General features: G+C 40.7%; 1 protein-coding gene across 1 annotated transcript in view; it reads left to right on the top strand.

Annotated features, from left to right (window-relative positions):
• GABRG3 (gamma-aminobutyric acid type A receptor subunit gamma3) overlaps nucleotides 1-26,174 on the top strand; it is a gene marked incomplete at both ends in the record, with an annotated part of 332,566 nt that overhangs the window by 279,804 nt on the left and 26,588 nt on the right. The window contains one exon of the mRNA XM_082498342.1: nucleotides 1,964-2,101. Coding sequence (XP_082354468.1) covers nucleotides 1,964-2,101 — 138 coding nt within the window. The remainder of the gene's footprint in view (nucleotides 1-1,963; nucleotides 2,102-26,174) is intronic.

Below are 26,174 nucleotides of genomic sequence, written 5' to 3'. Positions count from 1 at the left end.
GTTTATTTTGGATCAATTTAATATATTAAAAAAAAAATCTTTGTTACTTCCAGGACATTTGAAACATTTTTACTTGCAATGATTATGGTGAAATTTACTTTGGGGTCCCATCTACTGCCTGCTACAAAATCTGCAAATTGGCGCTTGGAGCCACAAGTTCTACAGCAGGAGCTGGTGCAGGGAGTGCAACAGGGCAAGGGCTTCCTTTCCTCCCCACGAGGAGGCAAATCAGGAGTTAGGATTGGGACCCAGACCGCACGGCAGCCCCGCTTGTGTTCCTGATACTTCTTTGTGGGGATGGGGCGGCTCTGCCACCGCCAGCCAGCCGGCATCAGGGCGCAGCAGCCACAGCATGGCGAGGAGGACATCTGATGCTTCTTCCCTCCGGAACTGCGGGGAAAAGATATCAGAGTATCCACAAATGAAGATGGTTTGAGAAGTTTCCTGAGGTAAAATGTAGGGCTTTCCATTAGAGGGAGACATTATTTGGTCAGAAATGTGGCCAGAGGGCTCAGTCAAATAGGACCCAGGCTCGAGAAGACTTCAGAGGATGCAGGGCTAAGGCTCGGAGGCCCTGCACAGCTTGACTTCTTTCACTGTACCTCTGCATCCTCTGACATAATCTGCCAGCCAAAAAAAAAATTAACCTTTAGATCAGTCTCGCAGATTGGCACAGCAGAATTGGCAGTGAAATCTGCTTGGCAGCAAGAGCTCTTGCGGATAACGGCAGGGCTTGTGTTTGTTACTCAGTCGGGTCCTTCGCGGGTTACTTCTTTATTTACATGGATGGGAAATATATGAACGTGGCATTTTGAATTAACATATAGTCATTTTCTCCAGATTAGAACGGAGGGACTGGTGGGTACTTTTCATGCTGTGTTAGTGAGAGGGATAAATGAGGCCACGCACACCTTACAGCAGTGCCACAGCAGGGTGGAACCTTAAACAAGATGCAGAAGACACTCATAGCAGGAAAACATCAAGGAAATAGCACCATGACCAGAGAAGTTGTTTTGTAATGCAAATATCAAAATGCATCAGTATCCAATGGGAAAAAAACATTACAGCTGAGACAGTTATATTAACTGGCCATTGTTGTTAGGCTTTTAATTTGCCTTGCAATCTACATCTACTATATTAATTATTAGATGAATAGGCATTTATTGTATTACGCATTAGAGAACAATCTGGTTTTAACTAGCATGGGCGTGCTGTTGTTTTCTAGATGGTCTATTATTATGGATTAGGCTGGTTGAAGATTTGTTGTTGGACTTCTATGGGAAAATGCCTTTTTCTAACAAAAAGGAAATTAAATATTGGCATGAGGATTCATTATGACTACTAAGTGCTAAATTGATAAAGGAAGACTTTCAGAAGCTGTTTCAGCTGTAGAGATCAGGTGATGTCTCATTAAATACCACAACCTTGAGAAGTAATATGATGGTATAATCACTTTAAAAATCCCATAGTAATTAAAAATTTGCTTTTTTTGCACTGTATTGAGCTCATTTCAGAAGTACAGTAGCACACACCACATTGGAACTATTGTCACTTTTAAAACAGTCTGTTCTTTTCAATTGCTTACATCTTACACTTACAGCCTGATTTTTTTTGCATTCTATTGGTTTGAACAGCTTATTCAGGGCATACGTAAAGCAGAATACTCCTGTGTATGGACCTCAACTTAGTACAATCAACTGCATCTCTGAAGAGATCTGCTTCTGATAGAACCAATCAGAATTTTTCTCCATTGGAAAAGAAAAATGATTCTGAAAAATCATAGTTTTACCAGTATTATGACTCTATTTTTGTGTGCCATACAACTCTTTATCTGAATTATACCACCAAACCCACTAGGAAATTTTGATATTCCCAAATAGCTCTAAATCAGTGAACAGATACTGTTTTGTAGTACATTTTTATGAAATGCAATATATATATTTATTTTTTTTTTAATTTTTAGATGGCTACCCTAAAGAGGAAATGATTTACAGATGGAGAAAAAACTCAGTGGAGGCTGCTGACCAGAAATCTTGGAGGCTTTACCAGTTTGACTTTATGGGTCTGAGAAATACTTCAGAAATTGTGAAAACCTCTGCAGGTGAGAATGATACAAATGGTGATGCTTGTTTTGGAAAACAAATTATTTCAAAATATTTGTTCCAAGTTTACTTTCATTCAAGTGTAATTTTATTTCAATGTGTACCAGTGTTCAGATTAAAACCTCCAAAGTGCAGGCTTCAAAACTGTTGACTTTGTCCAGATTTTGATAACTTCCTTTTCTTTTTCTCTACTCTTTTTGTAATTTCACAAACCGAGGAATAAGTGCTAACTTAACATAGCTATTTGTTATATACTTGAAGTTACAATATGGTTCTCATTCCTCAGCTAAGTTTATTAAGCCATTCCTGCATTGAAACACGTTTTCACCATAAACTAAAGAGGAAGATTTTGACCACAATGGTAGGGTTAGTGAAATTAGACACTTCATTCAACAAATACATGAAAGGTCTGAAAAGTAAAACCCTGAGTTTGCACCTGAATTTGCACAGCATAGACTCGTTGGCTGTATTTACGCTACAGTTTAAGGTACTTTCAAGGCCAGATTGACTGAACACCAACAGTACTTACTGGCAGGAGCAACCCAGGGCCAGGACTCAGGAAAACTAACTGGTACATTAGAACACTGTGAGTATGCCCTGTGCTATAGAGCAAGGGTTGCCAAAATGGAGGGAGAAAGGCAGGACACAACCCACCTTTCCGCTGGTTTAGGGCATTATTACTTCTCACTAAACTGTGTGTTCATCTACAACGTGAGAGCTGCCACAGTGTTACCTACCTGTGACCAGTTCAGGGGTGCCTCTTTTAGCTCCTTTTCATCAGTTCTGGCTATAATGAAGAGAGGTCACACTGACCACGTGGCAACAAGCTGCTGTTCTTCCAGCATCTGTGTAAGCCCTTTCTTGGTAGTCATTTTCACCACAAAATGACTAGATTTAGTGCTCGACAGAGTTCTGCTATTTGATATGCTTTCAGTCTTTCCAAACCTTTTTCAGACATCTAAATGACCTTTATGCTAATCTAGGGCAATTTCAGAGGTACACAAGTAGGAAGCCAGCTGTCAAAAAGACTGTATTTCTGAAATCTAAGTGAGATGAGAAATGTTGTCATGGCTTGCCTTGAACCAGCAGTGGCTTAAAGCATTGCCACAGTGATGTGCTTTACTCCTGCACGAAGACTACCCTGTAAAACAGCTGGCAGCCAGAGAAAATTTTCATTGCCATCTGGAAGAGGTGTTCAGCTTTTTCTTCAGGATTTTTCTGAATTTCATGCTAAGATACAAATACAACCAGATAAATATCTACTGCATATGGTGATTACATGGAATACACAGCAGAAATCATTGTCCCGGTGCTGTGGTCATGAACCTTTATCTTACACCCTAAGTAAGCTCTCTCTGTCAGGTGATATCAAACTAATTCACAAGTCCTGAAGAATTCCCCTGGTGCCAGCTGGCAAGATGTTGAGATACTATAGCAAGAGCATTTCTCTTGCGACAATGTCAAATAAAGCTGACAAAGATAATTAAAGTAGAGGGAATACTAAGCCACCTGGCACTGAGCTGTGAAAAAAGGAAGAACTGCATATAAGGAGAAAATTGTCAAATTTTAAAACTGCAAATCGGCCAACAGAAGGGTGATCAAGAAAACAGGAGAGAGAACAGGAGAGAGAAAGAGGGAGGAGACCATCATCCTTAAAAGCACTCTGTGTGTGTTTGCAGTTAAACTTCAGGTTTCTGAGTCCCAGTCTTTCCAAGTACACTTGGGGGGTGGGATGGGGTGGCGGGGCACGGGTGGCAGAGAAAAAAACAACAACCCTAAAACAACAAAAAACCCAAAAGAGAATCATGAAGGAATCCATGAGTAAAGCTCACAGAGTGAGTTGTAGCGTTGACTGCACTTTTCTGCTGACATCTCCCCCAGGGAAAGTCTATTCATTCTTTGTAAACCACTCAATTTTTTACACCCCTAGATAAACACAAAGACCTTGTAGCTACTGAATCTAATTTGTATTTACTTGAAAACTTCTTTGCATCGTACAAGTTCTTTTTGTGTTCTTCCTCAGATGCCTTTAGCCTGAGAGATTTTTGCAGTCCAAAGGAGCCTTTGCATAAATAAGTTCCAGATAATTCATCAGAAACAGAAAACACCATTAAAGTGCCGTATTTAAAAACTTTAATAGCTGATCATTACAAATGGATTATACAGAACTGGACGGAAAGTACCATTTCATACATTCTGAATACATCAATGCGCGAACCTAATAAATAGCCATAACTATCATCATAAAAAGGTACACCTTGGCATACATACAGCAAATGGGTGACAATTAGTGGAGTCTGCTTGTTATACGACTTCTAAATTGTGTTTCATATTTTGATACTGCTGTTTCATCAAGTGCCTCATCTTACGTGTTGCTCTGTATCGCAGGGCTGCAAAGCAAGGGTAATATCTGTTGTCACAGATTCAGATAAAGCTCTTTGGGACAATGCTAATAACAACACAATTTAAAGTACATACTCTGTTGCAGGGGACTCAGTAAACGGCAAGTAAAAAACTACCCTAGAACAAAAATAAGAATCCTCATCTTTTAAGAAGGTGCAAAGACCTACATAAATAGCTATTGGCAGAAGAAGGGTGGACTAGACATATTTTTATAGGGAGGACAAATTTCACCGGGGGAGCCCCCACCAAGTCAAGGGATGGATCAGGTGGAGACGAGCATTAGCAGATGCTCCTTGACTTTGTCAGAAGACCGACACACTCCCAGAGATTTATCCAGAGGAAAAGATGTTCATGTGCCTAGCTCTACCACTAGGTGAGCAAAGAGCAGCTGGCTTGAGAAACCATTTCAAAATCGGCACTTCTTCTTACTTTTCACTGTTAAATGCTTCCAGGTCACTTAGATGTAGGCACGGAGGGTCCATGACCAGTACCCACACAAGAATGAGCCAAGCTGCCCAGTGGCAGTAGCGGGTTCAGCCGCTGATCGCCCCACAGGTCCGTGTTGATGGGGCAGGACCACCACCCAGCCCAGAGATCAGGGTGGCAAGGCAAGGCCAGGGTTGGCAGCAGGCAGTTAAGCCACTCAGCTTAGGGAATGGGTTGCAAGGGTGGTAAGAGAGAAGGATGGTCACAGGCTGATCAGGGCAACTGGAGCCTGTTGGTGCACTCACGGCCCAGAAAATGAGCGGAAAAAAGTGCATGAGATGCCATAGTTGCTGAATGTGTTTGTGTCTATGCATGTTTGTTTTTAATTATCTGATTCAGCCACATTCTCTCCTGTACCAGCTAACTGATCTGAAGACATTTATTTAATGAATATTCATGAAGCTCTTCTGGTTTTTAAAGTCATTGGCATTTTTTAATGTCCCACTGAGTCCTGATGGCACATCAGAGAGTGCTTGTCATCTTCCCAATGTGTTCTTCCCAGGACAAATATGAATTTTGTGTTTTTTTTTTTTCCCTCAAATACCAAATTCAGTGGGATCCAGCACACCCTACCTCAGCTGGCTGTGCTGCACAGCCTGTCTTTCACAGATGGCATCCTGAAGTAGACAAGTGGAGACTCAGATAAATGCACTGCGTTGTTTGAAAAAAGTGCCTATTTTTACCTACGTGGCATTGCAGGACCTTTCCCTCTTTCACCAGCGTATCACACAATCTCAAACGTTTTAATGGTTAGGCTTGGATTTACAGCCCTCAGCAGACATCTCCTCTGGGTTCCCATGATTCCAGACAATGTCCCCTTCTCTTCCAAATACTCCCCTTATCCTGTCCTGCCTGACTCCTGCTGTGAGTGCAGAAGGGGAGAAAGCGAATTTGCAGGTATGTTTGTTTTTAACCTGTCACAACTGGAGTGCCAGCTGGATTCCAGCACCTCAGAACCTGCTTTCCCCTGATGCCAGACAATATCTTTTGTGTGTTTCCGGCATTTGTGCGCGGAAAAAGTCTAACACTCCCCAAAGAGGGAGAACAGAAAACGTGTTTGATGGGAGAATTCTCCATTGTTCTGCTCTCTGGCTTCTCAGTCTCCACTTCCAAACACAATCCATTCTCACAGTTGTTGCATCTTCCTTTGTATCAGGTAGATGTAATTATCCTCATAATTGTCCTTGGGTTCTTGAAATTTGTGGTCTGAATGTTAGACCCTGCAAACCTACAAACTGTGTTTGCATTTGTTCCCAAGGTTCATTAAATCGGGTTTGGGCTTTCAAACATTTGTTTCTGTCATTTAGAAGAAAATCCTGAGAAGTCAGGAGTCAAGCTAAAATCCTGTGTTGCTAAAATCCTGTGTTGAATCTTAAGCCAAGTATAAGTATATTTCTGTAGGTGGTAAACAGAACCATACAGGGACAGCTGATGCCTGAGGTGCCACCCTTCACCAGAATCTGCTGCCCCCATCACACTCTTTTCTGCTTTCCCACCTTACCTACACAAACACACACATACAACTTCTCAGAGTCCTTGTGCATCTTCTGCCCCCATGGGCCCCCACCCCCAGCAGCTCCAGCATTGCCAAACTAGCAGGTATCAGGAATACACCCTTCGCAGCCCTTCCTGCCCAACTCTCCAGCTCCAGCGCTGAAGATACCTCTGCTTGCTGCCCTCACACAGGCAGACGTGCACACCGTACTGGCACTTGCAGCCTAATTTTCACTCACCTTTTCTTTCTGATGTGCAGCTTTCTCCACAACTTGTTTCTTAAGGAAATCCATCAGACCTGGTGCAAGAACATAAAATCCCATTTAGGACTTCAAATAGGTTGAAAACACTACTTAGTGCTTGAAGATAATGCCTAGTACTGACCCACAGAACTGATCTGTGGCATATGTAACGAATTCGCTCTCTGACTTTTTCCCTGTTCATTTTTCATAGTTCATTGTGAGATACAACTCCAATAACACCTTTAAATCCAGGATGTTTATACAGCTTAAAATTACTTTGTGTGCAGCACCAAATGCGCAGCCTGGATGTGAATCGGCTATCATTCTTTGGCTCCTTTCAGAGGCACAGAATAATAATGAAATTCCTTGCCACTGCAATCGTCTCTGGAATGAGGCAATATCGTAGCCCTTCTTTTCTGACAGTAAACACCAATTTATGTGTAAACAGAAAACTAGCCTGATTATAAGAAGATTTAGCAATATTTTTTTTGTTGACAGAGTTTTTATCTCTGATACAGTATTTGCAATAAATCAAATCCTCCAAGTTTACAGAGACAATCAACAGTGGCTGTATTCACTTTTAAGAGATATGCACATGTCAAACTATAATCGATCAGAATGAATATTTTGAATAAGCCATAGTTTTTTTAAAATAAATTTCAATTTTTATTTTTAACAGCAATTCATCTTGCACTGATACTGTAAACTTCATATAATAGATTCTGATACATTTTTCATTAGCCACTCAGGGTAGAAATGTAATAATTGAACAGACGATTACTAATAATACTTCTGTTAAAGTGTTTTCCTATGTTGATTACAAGTTTGACTGACACTTATGGGAATCCAAACTTTTATATTGCCCTGTAAATCCAGCACTTATTACAAAAATATCTCACAAAGCTCGTAGTAAGACAGCTTCTGAAGAGAGTGATTTATAACTTGATCAGCTGCTTACTGCAGTTAATGGAAGTTTTCCCTGATGCTGGCCTGGCCTCAAACTGGCTAATTAATATGGGTAGCTCTTCAGTTACTAGAAACTAGAGGAAGCTCAGCTTATCAATATAGCAGTGGGCTAAGAATAGCATGCTCTAAAAACACCTTTTTTCTTCTGTTTACAAATAGTACAAAAGATGATTAGAACAAGAGGAGTGGAGAGGATAGTTTGGCAGAACTGCATATATAACAGGTTTCATTCTTACGCTTTCCCTTGTGGAGATAAATGCTTAGTGGCCTTTGGATAGGCCCTTACTGCTGCAAATGTGAGAGAGGTTAGAAATAAAGTAACTTTACTTTATGGTAAAATCAAAAGTTTTTAAAAAATTGACAGTATAAGACTTGGAGTCAGGTCTTTGCCTGCTTTTTTTTTTTTTTTTAAGGGAAAATTTCAGTAGGAAGCTATTTCTCCCTAAAAAATACCCAGTTGGCCTCATTAAAGGACCTCAAGTTTTCCTTTATAAAGATTTTCATATTGTATGGAAAAAAACACACACTCCTTTTCCATTAGGTTTTTCTTCAGCGGAGGTTTTTACCTGATAGTTTTGTATGTGTGTAACCTTAAGAGGTTCTTGAATCAATGTCCTCATTCAGTCATCCATTGGCAATGCTGTATTTGTTGCTTCTCTTTGTACATAGAGTCCTGATCTCCTGCTCCCTTCTGCTGGAGCTGCATCACTTTCCTTTCCAGAATAATTCATTGGCCAAGAGGACGACAGGGTTGACTCTGTTCTCCGGTAGGCATACCCCAGAACTTGGGGTTGTTGACCTGAGCTCTCCTCTGAGCTTGAAAGAGTGATTGAGTATTTACTAGCAATACCAAGAACTAGGTGAACTCATCTCAGAATTTAGCCTGAAGGCTAGCCAAATCACTCACTTGAGAGGTAGGGACTTGGGTCTCACATGTCCTGGTGCTTTAACCAGTAGGCCACAAGGTAAAAAGCAGAAGGCTGCTGTTGCTTCCATGTTTTGCTAGGTTTCCTACTTCAAAAGAACACAGTTCTGAATTCCTCACAGCAACAGAGGCCTTCCTAGCAGCAACGTCTCCTCATCTATGCTTTTTTTGTGCCCAGCTTAGATGACACTGTGGTAAGCTGCTGACTTTCATGGATTCCTTCTGAGATGCCCAGTTCCCCCGCTTGCAGCAGAGACCCATGGCAAAATTGGGTCTGTGAGGGAGATTGTGTGGCCAGGGATTGCCAAGTGAGAAGTTGCACTGCCGTGTGCGTGATCGCCAGGTCCTTAGAGGTACAACCCTTCTTGGTCTATGGGACTACATTTATAAAGGCAATAAGTAGCAAGCTGTCTGTGGTGGCAAAAGCAGTAGGGAGAGAGGGAAGCATTTCCCTAGAAGAGACACCGCAACTGCAGTCAGAAGGGCTTTACAAGTGTCTTTAATACACAAGATACAAAGCAGAATCAGATTGATAAATTGCATTTACTTCTAAAAAGGTAAACGATGTAGACGGATTTTTTTTACTCAAATTGCAAAAGATACCTTGAGATTTTCTGACCTACAATGCAGATTGATGATAGAATTTCTGGTATTAATATCACCGTAGTGGGGGTGGAAAGACATATTATATAAGAACTTTGAGCATCTGCATTTATACAGCTGAGAACAACTTTCAAGGCTATTGCTATTCCAGCAACTCTGGCTTTTGTTCCTACTTCTGTGTCATTACACCACTGTACTGGTGATTTATAGCTGACTCAATCAAAAGTTTTATATTAATGCAAACAGTGAAGGTTTAGCCTTTGCCCAAAGTTCCTACAATGTTATCTAAAATTCTTTCACAAGCAGCAATTGTACTTAATTTAAAACTCACAGTATTGCACAGGATATTTTGTATTTTATTCACTGCTGAATCTACAATCTTAATGAGAATTTTAAGATACAGAATGGGACAGCTATTCACATGCCGCAGAAAGGTGTTAAGTGTCTTTTTAGATTTTAATTTGCCATACCTTAAAAAAAGTGCAGCACAGATTAGTTACGTGCTAGCAAGATCTCTCTAATTTTAGCCTTTACTCATTCACATTGGGGTCATGTTTCCAGATTTCTTCCATGCGGTCACAGAGGCTCTTTGCCTCTTGGACCCTTTTCTGCAACTAATATTCACAACATCCAGGTTTTAGTCACAATAATAACAACTCAATTTCAGTCAACACCTGCTTCCTAGTTGTAGTGGCAATAACCAAAATCTCTTCTATGATTAGTTGCCTGATGCTGGATTTATCCATCACCTACTGAAGCCAATACTTGTCTTACCATCATTACCTGCCAGAGAGTCTGGCAAATATGATCTATGCTGTGTGGTAGTTAAGGAAATGGTGCCGTACAAGAGTAAGTGTTTAGCAAGTTTCCAAACCTTCCGGCAAATGCAACCAAAGTAATGGTATGGGATAACATGAAGGAGTGCTCCTGAAATGCAAGGAAGCCTGCTGTGACCACAGCATCCCATAGAGAGTGAGAGGTGGACCCTCGGCAGTTGGGTGTGGCAGTTTGGCAGTGACAGAAATCTGGGCTGGCATCAGTCATGATGCATTGCGGTGTTTACAAAATAATTTTGGCAGAAGACACCAAATAGACTGTCACTCATTACATGAGAGAAAGTTAATCATGGTCAACCTGAGACAAACTGAAGGAATGGACTAGAGTTTCATTGTGTCATAGAAGTAAAATATATGACCCCAAGAGTACAGGGAGGTGGTATCATTAGGACAGGGATCTCAAAACACTTACATGATTTTTACTAAGTTCTGCCGATGTCCTTATACTTCTGAACAGAGGAATCCTCTTGAATACATCGCCTTCTCGTATGAGCCTTGCGAGTGAGCCTGTTTAGCCTTTTAGACCTTGTTATATAAAAAACAGTGGTAGAAGTATAATAGTAGACAATATCCTTATGTAGGATAATTCTGCATGATTTCTGGGTGCTTTCTTGTCAGCCTCTCTTTCAAAACCTTTCACTGTTTCGCAGAATTTACCATCTTGTGTTTATCCTCAGTGGAGAGGAAACTTAAAATTGTCATTCTGACATGACCTGTCAAGACTGGCATTTGGAAGACTACATTTAGCTATGTTGAAGATCTAGGTTGCTCCCCAATGCAAGGCTTTCACAATACTATCATCTACAATACATCTACATTATCTTTCCTTAACAGAAACAATCCACAGCTACTCATGTTTTAGTTAAGTGTCTGCAACTGCAGTAAGTTCACTTTAGCTTGTACAAATGTCTAAAGTTTGTCTTGGACCTGGGGACACCCGCCTCCAGCACCTCTTCCCTGTCCCCTCCCCCCCCAAACAAAACGATGTACGGTGTTGTATCAAAGAGGAACAGCTTATTTTTAGATAAGTAAAAAATACAGATTTTAATCTGAGAAGTATAGAACGACCACCCACATTCTAATTCATGTCAGTATCAAAGTTAATTGTAGACCTCTTACAAGTAGGAGCAGTTAGAGTGAAAAAAACATCTGAAGAGTTTTCTGCTCTTCATGTCCACAGCTTCAGGCGTGTCTTTTGCATACTATAAACAGTGTGCCAAATTATTCCTTCAGTACTATTGGTTCAAAACAGAAATTTTCTTAGAATAATGAAGTAGGAGAATCATAGGAGAATTATAAAGCAGCTTGAAAAGAAAAAAGAATATGCATCTCATACATTGTTCACTAGATGCAGGTTGTTATGGACACTTGTCAAAATAAGGAAAATCTTGAGGCAAACATGAAGCCATAAACATGCAGATCAGAATTTTAATCTGTGTCTTGGTCCACTTCGGTTTGAATTTCTCTCCATCTAGTCAATTTTTTTACAAGGATACCTCCCAGAAAAAAATTGTTATTAAACAAATGTTATTAATATAAAACATTTATTAAAATGTCTGTTGGACTAATACCAATTTACACGCTCTTTTTCCAAACTCTATTTTATCCTTACTCTTCTGTTTCTCCACTGAGAGCAAACATGTCTGTTTGTTTTCTAAATGCTTCCTTTGAAAGGAGGAAAGCTTGGTAAATGTTGCCTGTGTTAACACAATAGATAAAGACAGAAGCACATTCAAACGTGAAGAAAACCTTGTTGCAGCTTATTCTTATTTGTATGAATAGAGGGATTAATTTCTAAGGACACATCCTGAGCAGCACATCTGAAAAAACTGAGTCCTTGAATAGGTTTCCACAGTGACTGCAAGCATCTCCTCAGCAAACTCTGAACTTCAGGTCACCACTGGCTTACACACCTGGAATTAATTATTTTTTTTTTTAACTCAAGCTGCCTCAAGGCTGTGTCTGCTTTGGGGACAGGCATCATCCATCAGAAACCTTCAAGGAGCAATCCTAGGGTGCCTTTTCTGCTTGAAGTCATTGGAAACATTGAAGCAGGAAAGCTGCATGGCATGGTGGGACCATCCCCTTTGAAATGAAGTGCATCTTTGAAGTGCTCTCAGTACTGGGCTGACAAAAGCTGCCTCCCGTCACCCTCAGGGAACACTAGCAAGGGTGCAGAGCTGATCTTTACCTTCCTCTAAGCAGCAAATAAAGTAGCTGGAAGCTGTTTTGGTCTTGACATTCTACACTGTGACTTACAGCTGTAGAAAGTTTCTTCTCTGGAGATATTCAAAACCTGTCCAGATGCGTTCCTGTCCAACATGCTCTAGGTCAAACTGCTTTGGCAGGGGGTTGGACTAGATGATCTCCAAAGGTGCCTTCCGACTCCTACCATACTGTCATTCTGTGATTCTCTGAAATTTTGGTTTTAGCCATGTCACCTGAGACAACAGAAGCTCCTTTAGCTCAGTGATAGGCTCATAACTCATTTCAGGCCAAGGCCCATTGCAAATGGTGCTTAATCTCATCCTCTAACATCATATGTTTAAAAATCAGATCCATGGTGAGATGCGTAGAGAACAGGATTACAGATGCTAATAACTACCCTATCATCTAGGGATGGAGGATTTTTTAAAACATAATACAAAGTTTTGCCATTGTCACAACCTTAAAATAAAACCGCACCTTAAACAAATTTAATTTCTTTGTGCAAAACCTTACAATTTTATGAGAAAAAAACTTAGGACAGGGCAACTCTGGAGATGTTCACAAATTATAGCAAACAATACATTTTTCATTGCTCCTTTCTTCATTAACTTTTGATTATCTTTGATGTTGAACTGTGAATATGCCCCTTTTTTGGCCTATACTCAAAACCATTTCGAAAATATGAGCACAGCTGGCAGATATTCTACATCCGGTCTCAGTCATCCTGAGGAAAGAAGAATTTATTCTTGTAGTTTTTTCTGAGACTGAACCAACAATAACATCCTGAAACAGTTTCAATCCTACTAATACTGTATTAAGCATTCCATTATAAGGACTTGTGAACATTTTTCTGCAGTTCCCAAATTCATACATAAACGCCCATTTTCCTCCACTTGTTTAACAAATTGACAAGAAAAAAATCAGGTCTCAAGCACTGCAACTTCTGGAAGTAATAATTTCTTGAAGAATATTGTAAATATAACTTTGCATACTTAAGGACAATCAGTGTTTCTACTGCTGAAAAAAAAATTTGAGGACTGCAGTCAAACATTTTCTTGAGGTAATCTCTCTTTGACTGTAAGATTTTTGTACAGCCCTATAATTACTATTTGGAAGTGTTTTTTATAGTACCGATACTGTCTCAGAAAAAAAAGACCAAAAATGAATTTATTGTCTGCTTATTGTAAGCTTCAAGCAGATCCCATAGAGTAAATGCAAGATGCTGTTACCATTTTCAGCTTTTCTTCAGAAAGCTACTCTGAAAGGCAGTGACAATGAAGTAACTTTAGCATTATGTATTTCAGAAATGCCTTTTTCTCATATTATGTCATCTGAATTTCTGTTAACTAAAGAAGGCCATAAGTCATTCCAGTGTAGAATTAAGAAAATGAAAAGAATAATGTTAAAGATTTTTTCATGGCATTCATGATTTTTTCATCCATGTAGTTCATAAATCTTTGAGTACATTAACACTTTGAGTACATTAAATTTTGTCATTTTTGTTACTTTGGTTTTGCTTTGTTCTTAAAGTCATTTGCTATTCCATTTAGGAAAGCTGTCATCCAGTTAAAGCACAGACAATGCAGTTTCTCTCAATATATCATAAAGGGCTTTTTAATAATTGTATCGATAAATTATTTATTGAAGCTATTCAAAAAATACTAAACAAATAACAACTAATCCATTTGGTAATACTTAAGGTCAGTTTGAGAATAATACATTAATCAAATAGGGGATTAAGTCTTCTTTAGCCCATCACATTTCTTAATTACAATCTTAAAATTTTAATCCTAGGATGGGGTTCAACAAAAGTACCGTTTATGGTTCCTGGTGTTGGATCAAAACCAGCACAGACACCGTGTAAATAGTAGTGATCACTTATAATCGCAGGTTTGGGGCTTTGCTTTTACTTTCATTTGAACACATGCTGGAGTAAGACCTTAATTCTTCTTTGACCATTTGCCACAGACCTCTTGCCGTGTTCTTGGCTATTGTTTTTTTTTTAGCTCAGACCTTGTCATTCTTTCCCTATCCAGAGGCATGACACTATCACCTAACAAGGGTCATGCCACATGAGAGCCATGCGCATTCTGGTTTTATCTGCCACACTCCAAACTGGACATGGACACAGGGAATGGGTTTAATAGGGCTCTGGAGTGTTCAGTATCCCTCACTGGTAACACATCAGTATGGCTTATTGCAACTCTTCTACACAGATAATCTGCTATGGAGATCCAGGGAACTGGAGAAATGCAGGATCAGGGCTCTGAGGAAGGTCTCCAAGAAAGTTCATTAATGAACTATGAATGAAAGATTCCCAACATTAGTGTTTGTAATGAGGAGTAATATGAGGATGAGAAAATAGTTCTGGAATGCAACAGAAATACATCAACAAAGCATCTAGGTTTCCCTTTTGTAGAAACCTAATGCTACTGCTCTAAAGAGAAATAGGGATTCACGGATCAATAACAGCTCTTTGTGATAACAGGGGCAATTGCAGAGATTGAGTAAGTTCCCAAGAATCAGGTCCCTGTAAAGATCAATTCATTTCAGTGTTTCAGAAACAACAGGATCAACAGACTCCCCTGTCCTTTATGTCCCTTACCTGCATGATGATGCCAACCAAGAACCTCAGAAATAATAAATATCACCTTTTGAATCACATAAGTGGTTGCTGTCTTTCCAGATACAGTCTGCTTGTTCTCTGTAGTCAGCAGAGTGATGGTGGTCAAGCATTGCCAGCTTCAAACTCATCAATGCAGATCTATTTCCATACTTGGTAGTATATTCTTGGTGGCCATCCGCTACATCAAATAAGGGTTAAGGTCAGCATGGATCTTCATGAATGTTGCCTTCTCCTGCTTGAATTTCCTCCTGCTCTGATGGGTGTTCTTCCCATATATTGCAGCTGTCCTGGTGTGAGGTAAAACAGAACCAATTTGCTGTCCAGTAACTTCATTTTTCAGCTAAGCCTCTTCTAACTACTGAAATTAACAGCATATTGTGCAGAAACTGTTCATTCTCAGAGTGATAAGACCTATGTTTATAGTTTATGCCAAGGAATGGTATGTATAATGCTCTTGCTTATACTTATTGCTATAACACCCAAGGCAGCTAACTTTGGTATGTGCCCCATTGGAGGGCTGGAAGTGGAAAAGCGTAGATGTGTCCCACCTGCAGGGAGGAGTGGACAGGACAGGTGACCCCAAACTGACCCACAGGGTATTCCATACCATCTGCCTCATGCTCAGTATAAAAGCTGAGGGATCAAAGGGTCAGCTCTCTTTCTTCAATAGTCTGGGTCCTGTTAGGACCCTGTCTGTTTGTCTGCCTTTGATCCCCATCCTGAATGCAGATCTGGAATCCAGTTCCCGTCCGTCACTGAGTCCAGCCTGGGACTGTCCCAGTGCCAGCCAGTCTCGTGATTGTCATCCTGGCAGCTTGATATGGTTTTATATATATTGCATTATTTTCTTTTCCTTTTATTATTAATATTTCACTAAAGTAGTTTAGTTCCTTCTAAACTGATAAGTCTCTCTCTCTCTCTCTTTCCCCTCTCTGAAGAGAGGCAGGGGAGAGTGTCTGTCATTCCACCTGAGTGGCCAATCCAGCCCAAACCACGACAGCAGCATAGAAATTCCCTTCCTTTCCCTCTAGACTGACACTCCCCTCCACTGGATTGCCTGCCCTGTGCAACATCCACGGTGCATTAGAGCGTCATGCACTCACTTGCTCTCTTGGGCCACTTATGGGCCATACAGAAACTTGAAACATTTTTGTCAGCGCTTCAGCTGCAAGCGTGAAGAATGTTGCTGTATGGTTGCATGACATGTCCATGCAGTGCAGGAAATACAGGGTGTTACTCCTGCAGTGGCAGCTTCACCTGGTAGCAGCATGGCTATGAGACTGTTTCTGGTTTGAAATCACAGCCTCCAGGCTGTGTCTCTTCTGCTTCTCTCCCTCCACTTTGGGTTGACTCCACAGTGCACCAAGCCGTTATAGGAATGCTTTAGCAAACCACAGCACACAGAATGTTGCAGACACATTTTTGATTCGAAGTGAATTTTTATCTTAAGAAAAACAGCTCAGTGGCTTTTACACTAGACATAACGCAAAATTACAGGATTGTGTTAACTCTGAAAGGATTTATGAACATGGACAAAGAAATTCAATAAGCCTGATTCCCTCTACCTTACTGAGAGTTTCTACTGTAGAAGGAAAAGATAGACAAAAGCAGAACAAGGTAAATTTTCCACAAGATCATTAAATGTTCATCAAAGTGAGAAGAAAAGGTGAAATGAGCTGCCCATAAATACAAGTATTCAACAAAGCCAGATATTGACTCTAGCTTTAGTAATCCCTATACGCATACCAGGTTTCTTCTGAAAGCAATCAGAAGACATCCTAGTGAGGACTTAAGATTCATCATGCTTTCCCTCTTCCAAAGTAGAGATTCTCTTCTTCTTAATTACTTTACCTGTCCCCAGTTCAGTATTTCAATCTTTTCCTTTTTTTTGATGTCTTGCCAGTGAGGGGTACTGAACACTCCAGATCCCTATTAAACCCATTGCCTGTGTCCACATCCAGTTTGGAGTGTGGCAGATAAAACCAGAATGCGCATGGCTCTCGTGTAGCATCTAGTGTGGTAAGGTACATCAGTTTAAAGGGGATGTAAAAATAACAGCCAATCAGTATGTAATATTTGAATTATTTTACCAATGTTTACATGACTTCATGAAAAGGCAAGAGAACATTCTTACTATATAGAATTTAAATGTATTGATTTCCTACAATAGATGTGCCATTTCTGCCATTTTTTTACTGCAAAGCCTGAATGTGAAATGATCTACATAATTGGAGACTGAAGAAAGAAGCAGGGAGAGGAAAGATTTACTTGTTCAGCAGCAATATATAAAAGTATAGATTTGCATTTAGTTCCAATTAAATATTCTTAAAGAAAAGAGAAAACCAACCAAACAAACAAAAAACCCACAAAACCCCAAACCCGGGAAAACCTCTTTATAACAGTGTCTGTGGAATTAAACATTCTGGTTTTATTGAAGATAAAACAGTTTTCTCCCTCCGCAATTCCATGTAAGTGCAGCCACAAGCGTTAGCATTACAGGATCTCTCATGATCCAGCTTTGATTTTCCAATTCAGAGTTTTTACTAAGTTGACAACTGTAGCATTAATAATGAAAAGTGGGAGTTTTATTAATCAAACATGTTCAGCCACCCAAACATGATTAAAACTTGATATAATCTTATAGTGCAAATGCTTAAGCACCTGGAAATATTTTCATGAAATATTGATTTAATGGTAAGTGAAGTGCCGAGAACATGTCTAGCCCTCTGCTCCCTTTTTCTTTAAATATGTAATCCAACAATGTAAAACATAAGCACACCTGCCCTGACATTTATAAGAGTACAGTCCAGCCTCCTGCCTGTCCATTTAAGTAGCTAAATTCTAAGCAGTTTTGGTCACTTAAATATTCTGTTTAATGCTTTGGTTTATGCTTCCAAAACATTTCACCCCATAAGAAAAACAAGAAAGAGTTGAAATAACACAAAATTGCAGAAATATATTTATATTGAAATAAATAATTTTGAGGAAGAGGGCTAGTTAAGTTTAAAATATCCTCGCTCCAACCTGTGTGAGGTCACTCTGTGAGGTAAGGCATGCAAGGAAGAGCTTGTACCTTAGAGTCAATAAATCCAGCATGACAGCTTTCCAGGGAAAACACCTTGCCTCATTTGTGATCCCAGTCCAGGCTTCCTCTGGTCAGGAGATCCCACTGAAGGAGAATCATAAAAATGCCCTGTAGGTCCAGGAGGAAAGAAATCCTCTCTTCCAGGTCACATTTTTCTCCAAACTTAATCTAAAAGTGTGCCTCATTTGGTGATTTTGCTGCATTACTGTTCACAGTTCATTAATAAACTCATTAAACAATCTTAAAGGTTTCCAAGAGAATCTGGAAGCTTGGATCAGGGGCTGGGACTGGTGGGACAAGGGCAGTAATACCCAGGGAGAGGCGAAGTGGGAAAGACAGGACTAGAAGCCCATGAGAGGAGGAAAATGAAAAACAGAGAAGGAAGTTGGGGAAGGCTGGACAAGAAAACTTCTGTCGTAGGATTTGGAGCCATGCAGCGTAGGAAAGACTGGGGCATGGCAAAAAGGGAGATGGCAGGGATGAGGAGACTGGGACTGGGATGAGAAGCTGGTAAACTCATGCTGGAGCTGATTGCATAAAACAGCTAGAAAGTCAGCCCTGTGAATGAGAAAAGGCTTTGGGCAGAGGCAGAATGTATTAAGCTCGGTGGAAAGACTACATTGCTGTTCAGAGCCTGGAAGAGAGTCCAAGACCCTCAGTTCTCACCAATTCTCTGCTGTCAACAAAATGCTTATTAACCCATGGCAAACTGTCTGTGTTTTGTCCTTTTCTGGAATTGGGTGCTAAATGATCACAGACAGTATCAGTGACTGAGCTCAGGTACCCATATGGCTGCAGGATGGCCTGCAAATAACGTAAGGAAGGACAATGTTCAGGGGAACCTTTTTCAATCAAGAAGTAGATCGATTCAATAGACGCCATTGAATCCAGCAAAACTTTGGAGGAAAATCAAGAAACAAGGCTGCTTATTTTTTCACAAACAAACAAACAACCAACCTCCTAAATGCAAGAACCACAAAGCTTTGACCAGTTTGGCTTTTGTCATTCATTGGTATCTGGAAGGAACTGCCAAAAATGTAATATTCCCTGCTGGCAGGGCTTCAGGCTTTGTGAGACTTGATAGGGTCCTGCAGGGAAAATCAAGTCAATCTGTGTTAAGAATCATAGAATCATAGAATGGTTTAGGTTGGAAAGGACTTTGAAGATCATCGAGTTCCAACCCCCCTGCCATAGGCAGGGACACCTCCCACTAGACCAGGTTGCCCAAGGCCACGTCCAGCCTGGCCTTGAACACCTCCAGGGACGGGGCCTCAACAGCCTCTCTGGGCAACCTGTTCCAGTGCCTTACCACCCTCAAAGTGAAAAACTTCTTCCTAATGTTTAATCTATACCTGCCCTCCTCTAGTTTAAAGCCACTCCTCCTTGTCCTATCTCTACATGCCCTAGTAAAAAGTCCTTTCCCAGCTCTCCTGTAGGCCCCCTTTAGCTACTGGAAGGCCACTATAAGATCTCCCCGGAGCCTTCTCTTCTCCAGGCTGAACAGCCCCAACTCTTTCAGCCTCTCCTCAAGAGGAGAGGTGCTCCAGCCCTCAGATCATCCTCATGGCTCTCCTCTGGACACGCTCCAGCAGGTCCGTGTCCTTCTTATGTTGGGGACTCCAGAGCTGGATGCAGGACTCCAGGTGGGGTCTCATGAGAGTGGAGCAGAGGGGCAGAATCACCTCCTTTGACCTGCTGGCCACACTTCTTTTGATGCAGCCCATGATATGGTTGGCCTTCTGGGCTGTGATCGCACATTGCTGGTTCATGTTGAGCTTCTCATCAATCAGCACCCCCAGGTCCTTCTCCTCAGGGCTGCTCTCCAGCCATTCCCTGCCGAGCCTGTATTTGTGCTTGGGATTGCCCCGACCCAGATGTAAGACCTTGCACTGGGTCTTGTTGAACTGCATGAGGTTGGCTTGGGCCCACCTCTCCAGCCTGTCCAGGTCCCTCTGGATGGCATCCCTCCCCTCCAGCGTGTCCACCTCACCAAACAGCTTGGTATCATCGTCAAACTTGCTGAGGGTGCACTCGACCCCACTGTCCATGTTGCCGACAAAGATGTTGAACAGTACCGGTCCCAGTACCGACCGCTGAGGAATGCCACTTGTCACTGCTCTCCACTTGGACATCGAGCCGTTGACCGCAACACTTCGAGTGTGACCGTCCAGCCAGTTCTTTATCCACCGAGTGGTCCATTTGTTGAATCCATGTCTCTTCAATTTAGAGACTGGGATATCATGAGGGACAGTTTTCAAACGCTTTGCATATATCCAAGTAGATGACACCAGTTGGTCGTCCCTTGTCCACTGCCACTATAACCCCTTTGTAGAACTGCTGTGTACTGAAAGATCTTTGCAGAACACAGGGAACAAAAAAGAAGGCTTCAGCTCTTCTCATTGTAGTCTGATGGTTTTCACATAAATCTATTTAAAGAATTACTCTATATAATCACTGCAAGAGAGAACCCAAGGAGCCTCATTTAGCTGGACAGGCTAACATAAGACAACCGTGCTTATCTTCAAGAAAAGTCTTACAAGGGAAAAGATGTACAGCCAACAACTGAAAAGAGAACATGCCAGATTTAGAGCTTTAGATTTAGTTTTAGAGCTAGATTTAGAGCTGTTCTTGGTTATATCCTTCCAAGTCTTTTATCACATTAGAAATATCATGGGTAGATCAGAATCTTCAGATCCAGGACCACCTGTCTGTAGTAAGGAATAATCCTGACTGTCTTGGCCTTCATTTCATCTTTTCTCTTTTTAAATCTGAGTTATTATGGGATTGTATAGAAATCCATTCAAGGACGGAGTAGATGTAAAAATATCAGTTATTGCTGAAGTTCATTACTGCGAGGTTGAGAGGGTGGGATAGCAAGGAACAACATATATACCAAGTTTAACCACATCATAATCGTAGAAACTTGAGCTGCTAACTTTATATATTGCTTGAGTCCTAAGAGTCATCTTTTATGTTTATATATTTTCACATCTATAGAAGTGCATCAGAAATGTTTTTATAATACTGTCTACTATATTAAATCATCCAGGCCTTGATTAAAAACACTTAAAATTAATAATTCATGGATAGTATCATAAAAGATATCACAAGACTAGGAAGATATTTCTGACTGCTCATGGGAACTAATTATGTTTGCCATTTCTGATGGAGACATGCATGTTAACTTGCAAGAGTATAGGTCACTCTGGCTGGTATTTAGAAGATAGCATTATTCATTGGTCCCATTGGTTTCATCAAAAAGCTGTGTTTAATGATTATTTTAAAGAACAAATTGCATTTTCTGACATTAAAACTCAACGTCTAGAAAACTCTTGGAGTGATAATTTCCAAAGCAATTTGTAGACCAAGAGTGAGTATGCTACAGGAAAAAAAGTGTTTGATAGGTTGTGATGGAAAAAAATTGCATATCTCTCTTTACTTAAAGTAGGAAAAGAATCATAATACAGAAATAATGAAACAGAAATGAAGACTGCCTGAGGATAGGTAGCTCCACGTAAAATAAACCAGGCAGAAGAAGGTTGATTCAAGGAGAAAAGCAAGGAAGAAGTAGTTAGACGTTTCATAATTGAATTAATTTGAAGGTAGAATAAGAAGGGATGTGGCTTGGGGTTTCTTTTGTCAGTATTGTGGTTACTTAAATGTGCTGTTTCCAAAATAGCCAAAACAATTAGTTTATGTCAATAATTAATTACAGCACTTGCCAAAAATAACAATTTGAGTCAAACCGGGTTATGAATGGTACTAAGAAATCTTTAACCAGTGGAACAACTTTCTTCTTTTCTTAAAGTTAAACTTTCTGAAAGCTCTGAAACTAAAAAGCTCCAGGGCTGAAGTATTGTTTGCCAAAATTCAGTTCTGAATACGTTTTCACAGATGACCCATGCATCCCTAAAAACTCTGGGAAATGCTGACCAAATGCAGCTACACATAAAAAAATAAAAACTCAATCTGTCATTTTTAATTTGGTATTTTGGTATGTGTTGACCTTGTGCTAAAAATACATTTAAATATTAATGGAAAAGCAACCTACTTGCATCACAAGTGATTCTTCAGGCTTTTCCAAGCACTTCAGTTTTAACAGTCTCCTATTCATTTTCTGACAGTTCAAGGAGGTTACACCTGCCATTAGCATCTCATTAACATCTTTTTTACATACAAAGACCCAAAGTTTGCCATAACTTGTTGGCAGTGCCATAGAAACCTAATTCCAGGGTCTAAACCATGAAGGGGTTTAGCACAATAGACTTTTACCCAAGCAGGGCACAAGTGTGTTTATTCGCGTTATTCATATTGCAAACCTACTGCACAGCCTGGTACAAACTGGAGATAATACACAGCAGAAGTTTAGATGTAGAATAAAATTACCAGTTGTCAAGGCTTAGATTATGTAGTCAAAGAAAGAACACACTAAGGGAAAACTGATCTTAATATCAAAATACTCAAGCTGTTTGCCTGAAGTATTAAGTCTCACGTGGAGCATTTTGTCATAGTCAGGCTCATCAATAAATGCAACAGTAATTGATTAGTGGTAACTCAGTTCCAGAAGGCACCTCTCATTCTGTAAGGTATAATCTGCACACAGGAATAGGCTCTCTTTGTAAAGAGCAGTTAAAGAAGGGAAAAAAAAAAAAAGGAGAAAAAAGAATAGGCACAATATTTTGGTCCTTCCCCAGTTTTTTGGTTTTTTTTTTTTGTTGTTTTGTTGTTGTTGTTGTTGTTGTTGTTGTTGTTGTTTTTTTTATTATTTTGAAAGCACTTTTTATTGGAACAAATGTACACAGCAAACTACTCCTTGCTGACATAAACTCCTCAAGAGTCTATTTACACAGTGTGAATCTCTACCCTGGGCTAATCTAATGCCCTTCTTAAATGTTGTATAAATTGCAAATCCTTGAACTGTCAAAAACTAGTGTTCAGTAAGCAGGTGCTATCAGCACAGATTCAGCCATAACACTTGATTACTGTACCCTTCATGGAGTGAAACTTAAGACTAGTCTTCTTCCTCGAGCCGACTCTTCCCCTCAGGTTGATGCCTACTGAGCATTGTGAATATTTTTTTGCTGAAACCTGTGACCAACCTGTGTAAATAAGGTACTTCATTCTCCAGTCGGTCTGGTGGTTTCAAAAATCAGTAAAGTTATTGGGGAGAAATATGAAAAACCTGTTTATACTTCTTTCCCAAAGTAGACTGTTGCTCAGGTAGCTCTTAGGCAAAGTAGGTCTCAAAGTAGGTTATTCTGTATGTGGTCAGGTTGCAAAGGTGTGTATGCTATTTAAATGGGACCCTAACTATTTATGAATTTCCTGAGTTTCCTTCTCACAGGACTGAATCGTGTTTCCCCAGCTGGTTATTTCTAACATGTTACCAGTTTGTGCATGTGGTATTTTGTCCCCATTTTGCATTCAGATTCATCCGTGGAAGCAAAGCACAGGGCAAAGAGATTGCTGGCTGTGAAAAATAAAAATAAATCAAAGGCTTAAATTAAGACTGCCAGTGATTTTTTTTTGACCACCCCTTGGGTACCTCATTAAACATTTTTGCAGTCCTAAGACCTTCAGAAATGGAAACATTCCTACACAAGTAGGTCCCATACTTGTTTCATTAGGTGAGTACAGACAGATTCTGTTTGCAGATGTAAAACCTATGTACATTGGAGAAAACTCTCAAAAGTGCCTGTTGGTCAATCTGTGGAGTGCACAGAGTCATGAGGGACCTTGCATGCTGCAGATGCCCAGTAGCAGTGATCTCAAAGTGATCCCACTAAGACTGGCAATCCATCAGTTTTAGCAAGGCATTCATAGTGCTGCAACGCTGGCTAGTGCCAGAGCATGCTGTGCTCCGAGCCTCTCTTGTGCTCATCCAATTACCTTGTAAATATGTGGCACAAGTGACTTAGAAACCTGTACCTCGTTGATTTCCAATAGGGTGAAGTGCTTTTGAAGGCGCTATGACTAATGTTTTTAGGCTGCAGTCAGCAGAAGACATCCACTTATGCTGGAGTTCACACTTACTTGTTTAATGAAAGCAGAGCATGGTTAGAAGTTGCAGGCCTGCAAGGCCCAGCAATGAAGGCAGATCGTGCAGAAACAATCGGTGCTATCATACGTACACAGGAATAATGAACTGCCAGCCTCCAGCCTTTCCGTAGTTATTCTCTTCCACTGGTGTAGGTATTCAAATTTTTAACCAAGTCATATGAATGAAACTGACTTGGCCCTTGCATAGAATCATAGAATCATAGGATCATCTAGGTTGGAAGGGACCTTGAAGATCATCAAGTCCAACCATCAACCTAACACTGCCAAAACCACCACTAAACCATGTCATTTAAGCACCAAGTCTACCCATCTTTTAAATACCTCCAGGAATGGTGACTCAACCACTTCCCTGGGCAGCCTGTTCCAATGCTCAACAAACCTTTCTGTGAAGAAATTTTTCCTAATATCCAATCTCAACCTCCCCTGGCACAACTTGAGGCCATTTCCTCTTGTCCTATCACTTGTTACTTGGGAGAAGACACCAACAACCAACTCGGTACAACCTCATATCGGGTAGTTGTAGAGAGCAATATGGTCTCCCCTCAGCCTCCTTTTCCCCAGACTAAACAACCCCAGTTCCCTCAGCTGTTCCTCATAAGACTTGTTCTCTAGTCCACTCACCAGCTTTGTTGCCCTTCTCTGGACATGCTCCAGCACCTCAATGTCTTTCTTGTAGTGAGGGGCCCAAAAATGAATACAGTATTTGAGGTGCAGTATCACCAGTGCCAAGTACAGGAGGACAATCACATCCTTAGTCCTGCTGGCCACACTGTTCCTGATACAGGCCAGGATGCCGTTGACCTTCTTGGCCACCTGGGCACACTGCTGGCTCATATTCAGTCAGCTGTTACCCAACACCCCCAGGTCCTTTTCTGCCTGGCAGCTTTCCAGCCACTCTTCCCCAAGCCTGTAGCGCTGCATGGGGTTGTTGTGACCCAAGTGCAGGACCCGGCACTTGGCCATGTTAAACCTCGTACATTTGGCCTCTGCCAATCAATCCAGCCTGTCCAGATCCCTCTGTAGAGCATTCCTACCGTCACGCAGATCATGACTCCCACCCAACTTGGTGTCGTCTGCAAACTTACTGAGGGTGCATTCGATCCCCTTGTCCAGTTGATTGATAAAGATATTAAGCAGAACTGGCCCCAATACTGAGCCCTGGGGAACACCACTTGTGACCAGCCACCACCTGAGTTTAACTCCATTCACCACAACTATCTGGGCCCATCCAGCCAGCCATTTTTTTACCCAGTGAATTGTACGCCCATCCAAGCCATGAGCAGCCAGTTTCTCCAAGAGAATGCTATGGCAAACAGTGTCAAAAGCTTTACTCAAATCCAGGTAAAGGACATCCACAGAAGTTGTACAAAAACCTAATGTTTTACAAATATTTGGGAAAAAATAACTTTAAAACACATGCTCTGCTGTTTACTTCTATGTGCACACTAGAGCTTCAGCCAGCACAGCAGCAAAGTCATTAAATAGTTAAAAGCCAAATAGATTCTGCCCTTTTTAGCCATTCCCAAATTGTTCTCCTCCTATAAATAGTTGGTTGAAGTTGCTGAATTTTCAAAGTCTTTGTACTGTTACAGTCAGTTAGAATTCATCTCATGTTCCCTTTTAATTTGCACATATCTGACATGCAATCCTCTTCACACAGTACCATTTGAATAGGTGGTTAATGATGATTCATGGGTTGAAGTACAACAGGCGACTCCACTCCCCCCAAAACACATACATTTTTAGGTAATTGCATGGGTATTTGTAGTTGAGGAAAACTGGAACCTATAAAGTAATAATCAAAGATATTACCATATACTCTTTGAAAAGGTAGCATAGTTGAAAAATAAAATAAATTTGGTCTGGCTTGATTACACAGAATTGCTTTTTTATTTGCCAAGAACTAATTAACTTCTGGCACCAGTGGATGTCAAGATCTTCCTGCACTATAGTTGCTCCACTCTACAATTGACTGTGACTTGTGAAGAAAACATCACCTTTGTGTCACTGAACCACCTACCTTGCTCATCCCTTTCTTCAGAATTTTGAAGGAGTCCTTTCTTCTCTCTGCAGTTCTTTATGGTCACTATTCCTTTTCTGGATCATGCAGGGAAGACATAGAAAGACATGTAGACTCT

This window comes from Vanellus vanellus, assembly GCF_965231255.1.
Source record: "Vanellus vanellus genome assembly, chromosome: 1".
Lineage (NCBI taxonomy): Eukaryota > Metazoa > Chordata > Aves > Charadriiformes > Charadriidae > Vanellus > Vanellus vanellus.
The sequence above is the reverse complement of the archived record's forward strand: the minus strand, read 5'-3'. Positions and strand labels throughout refer to the sequence as shown.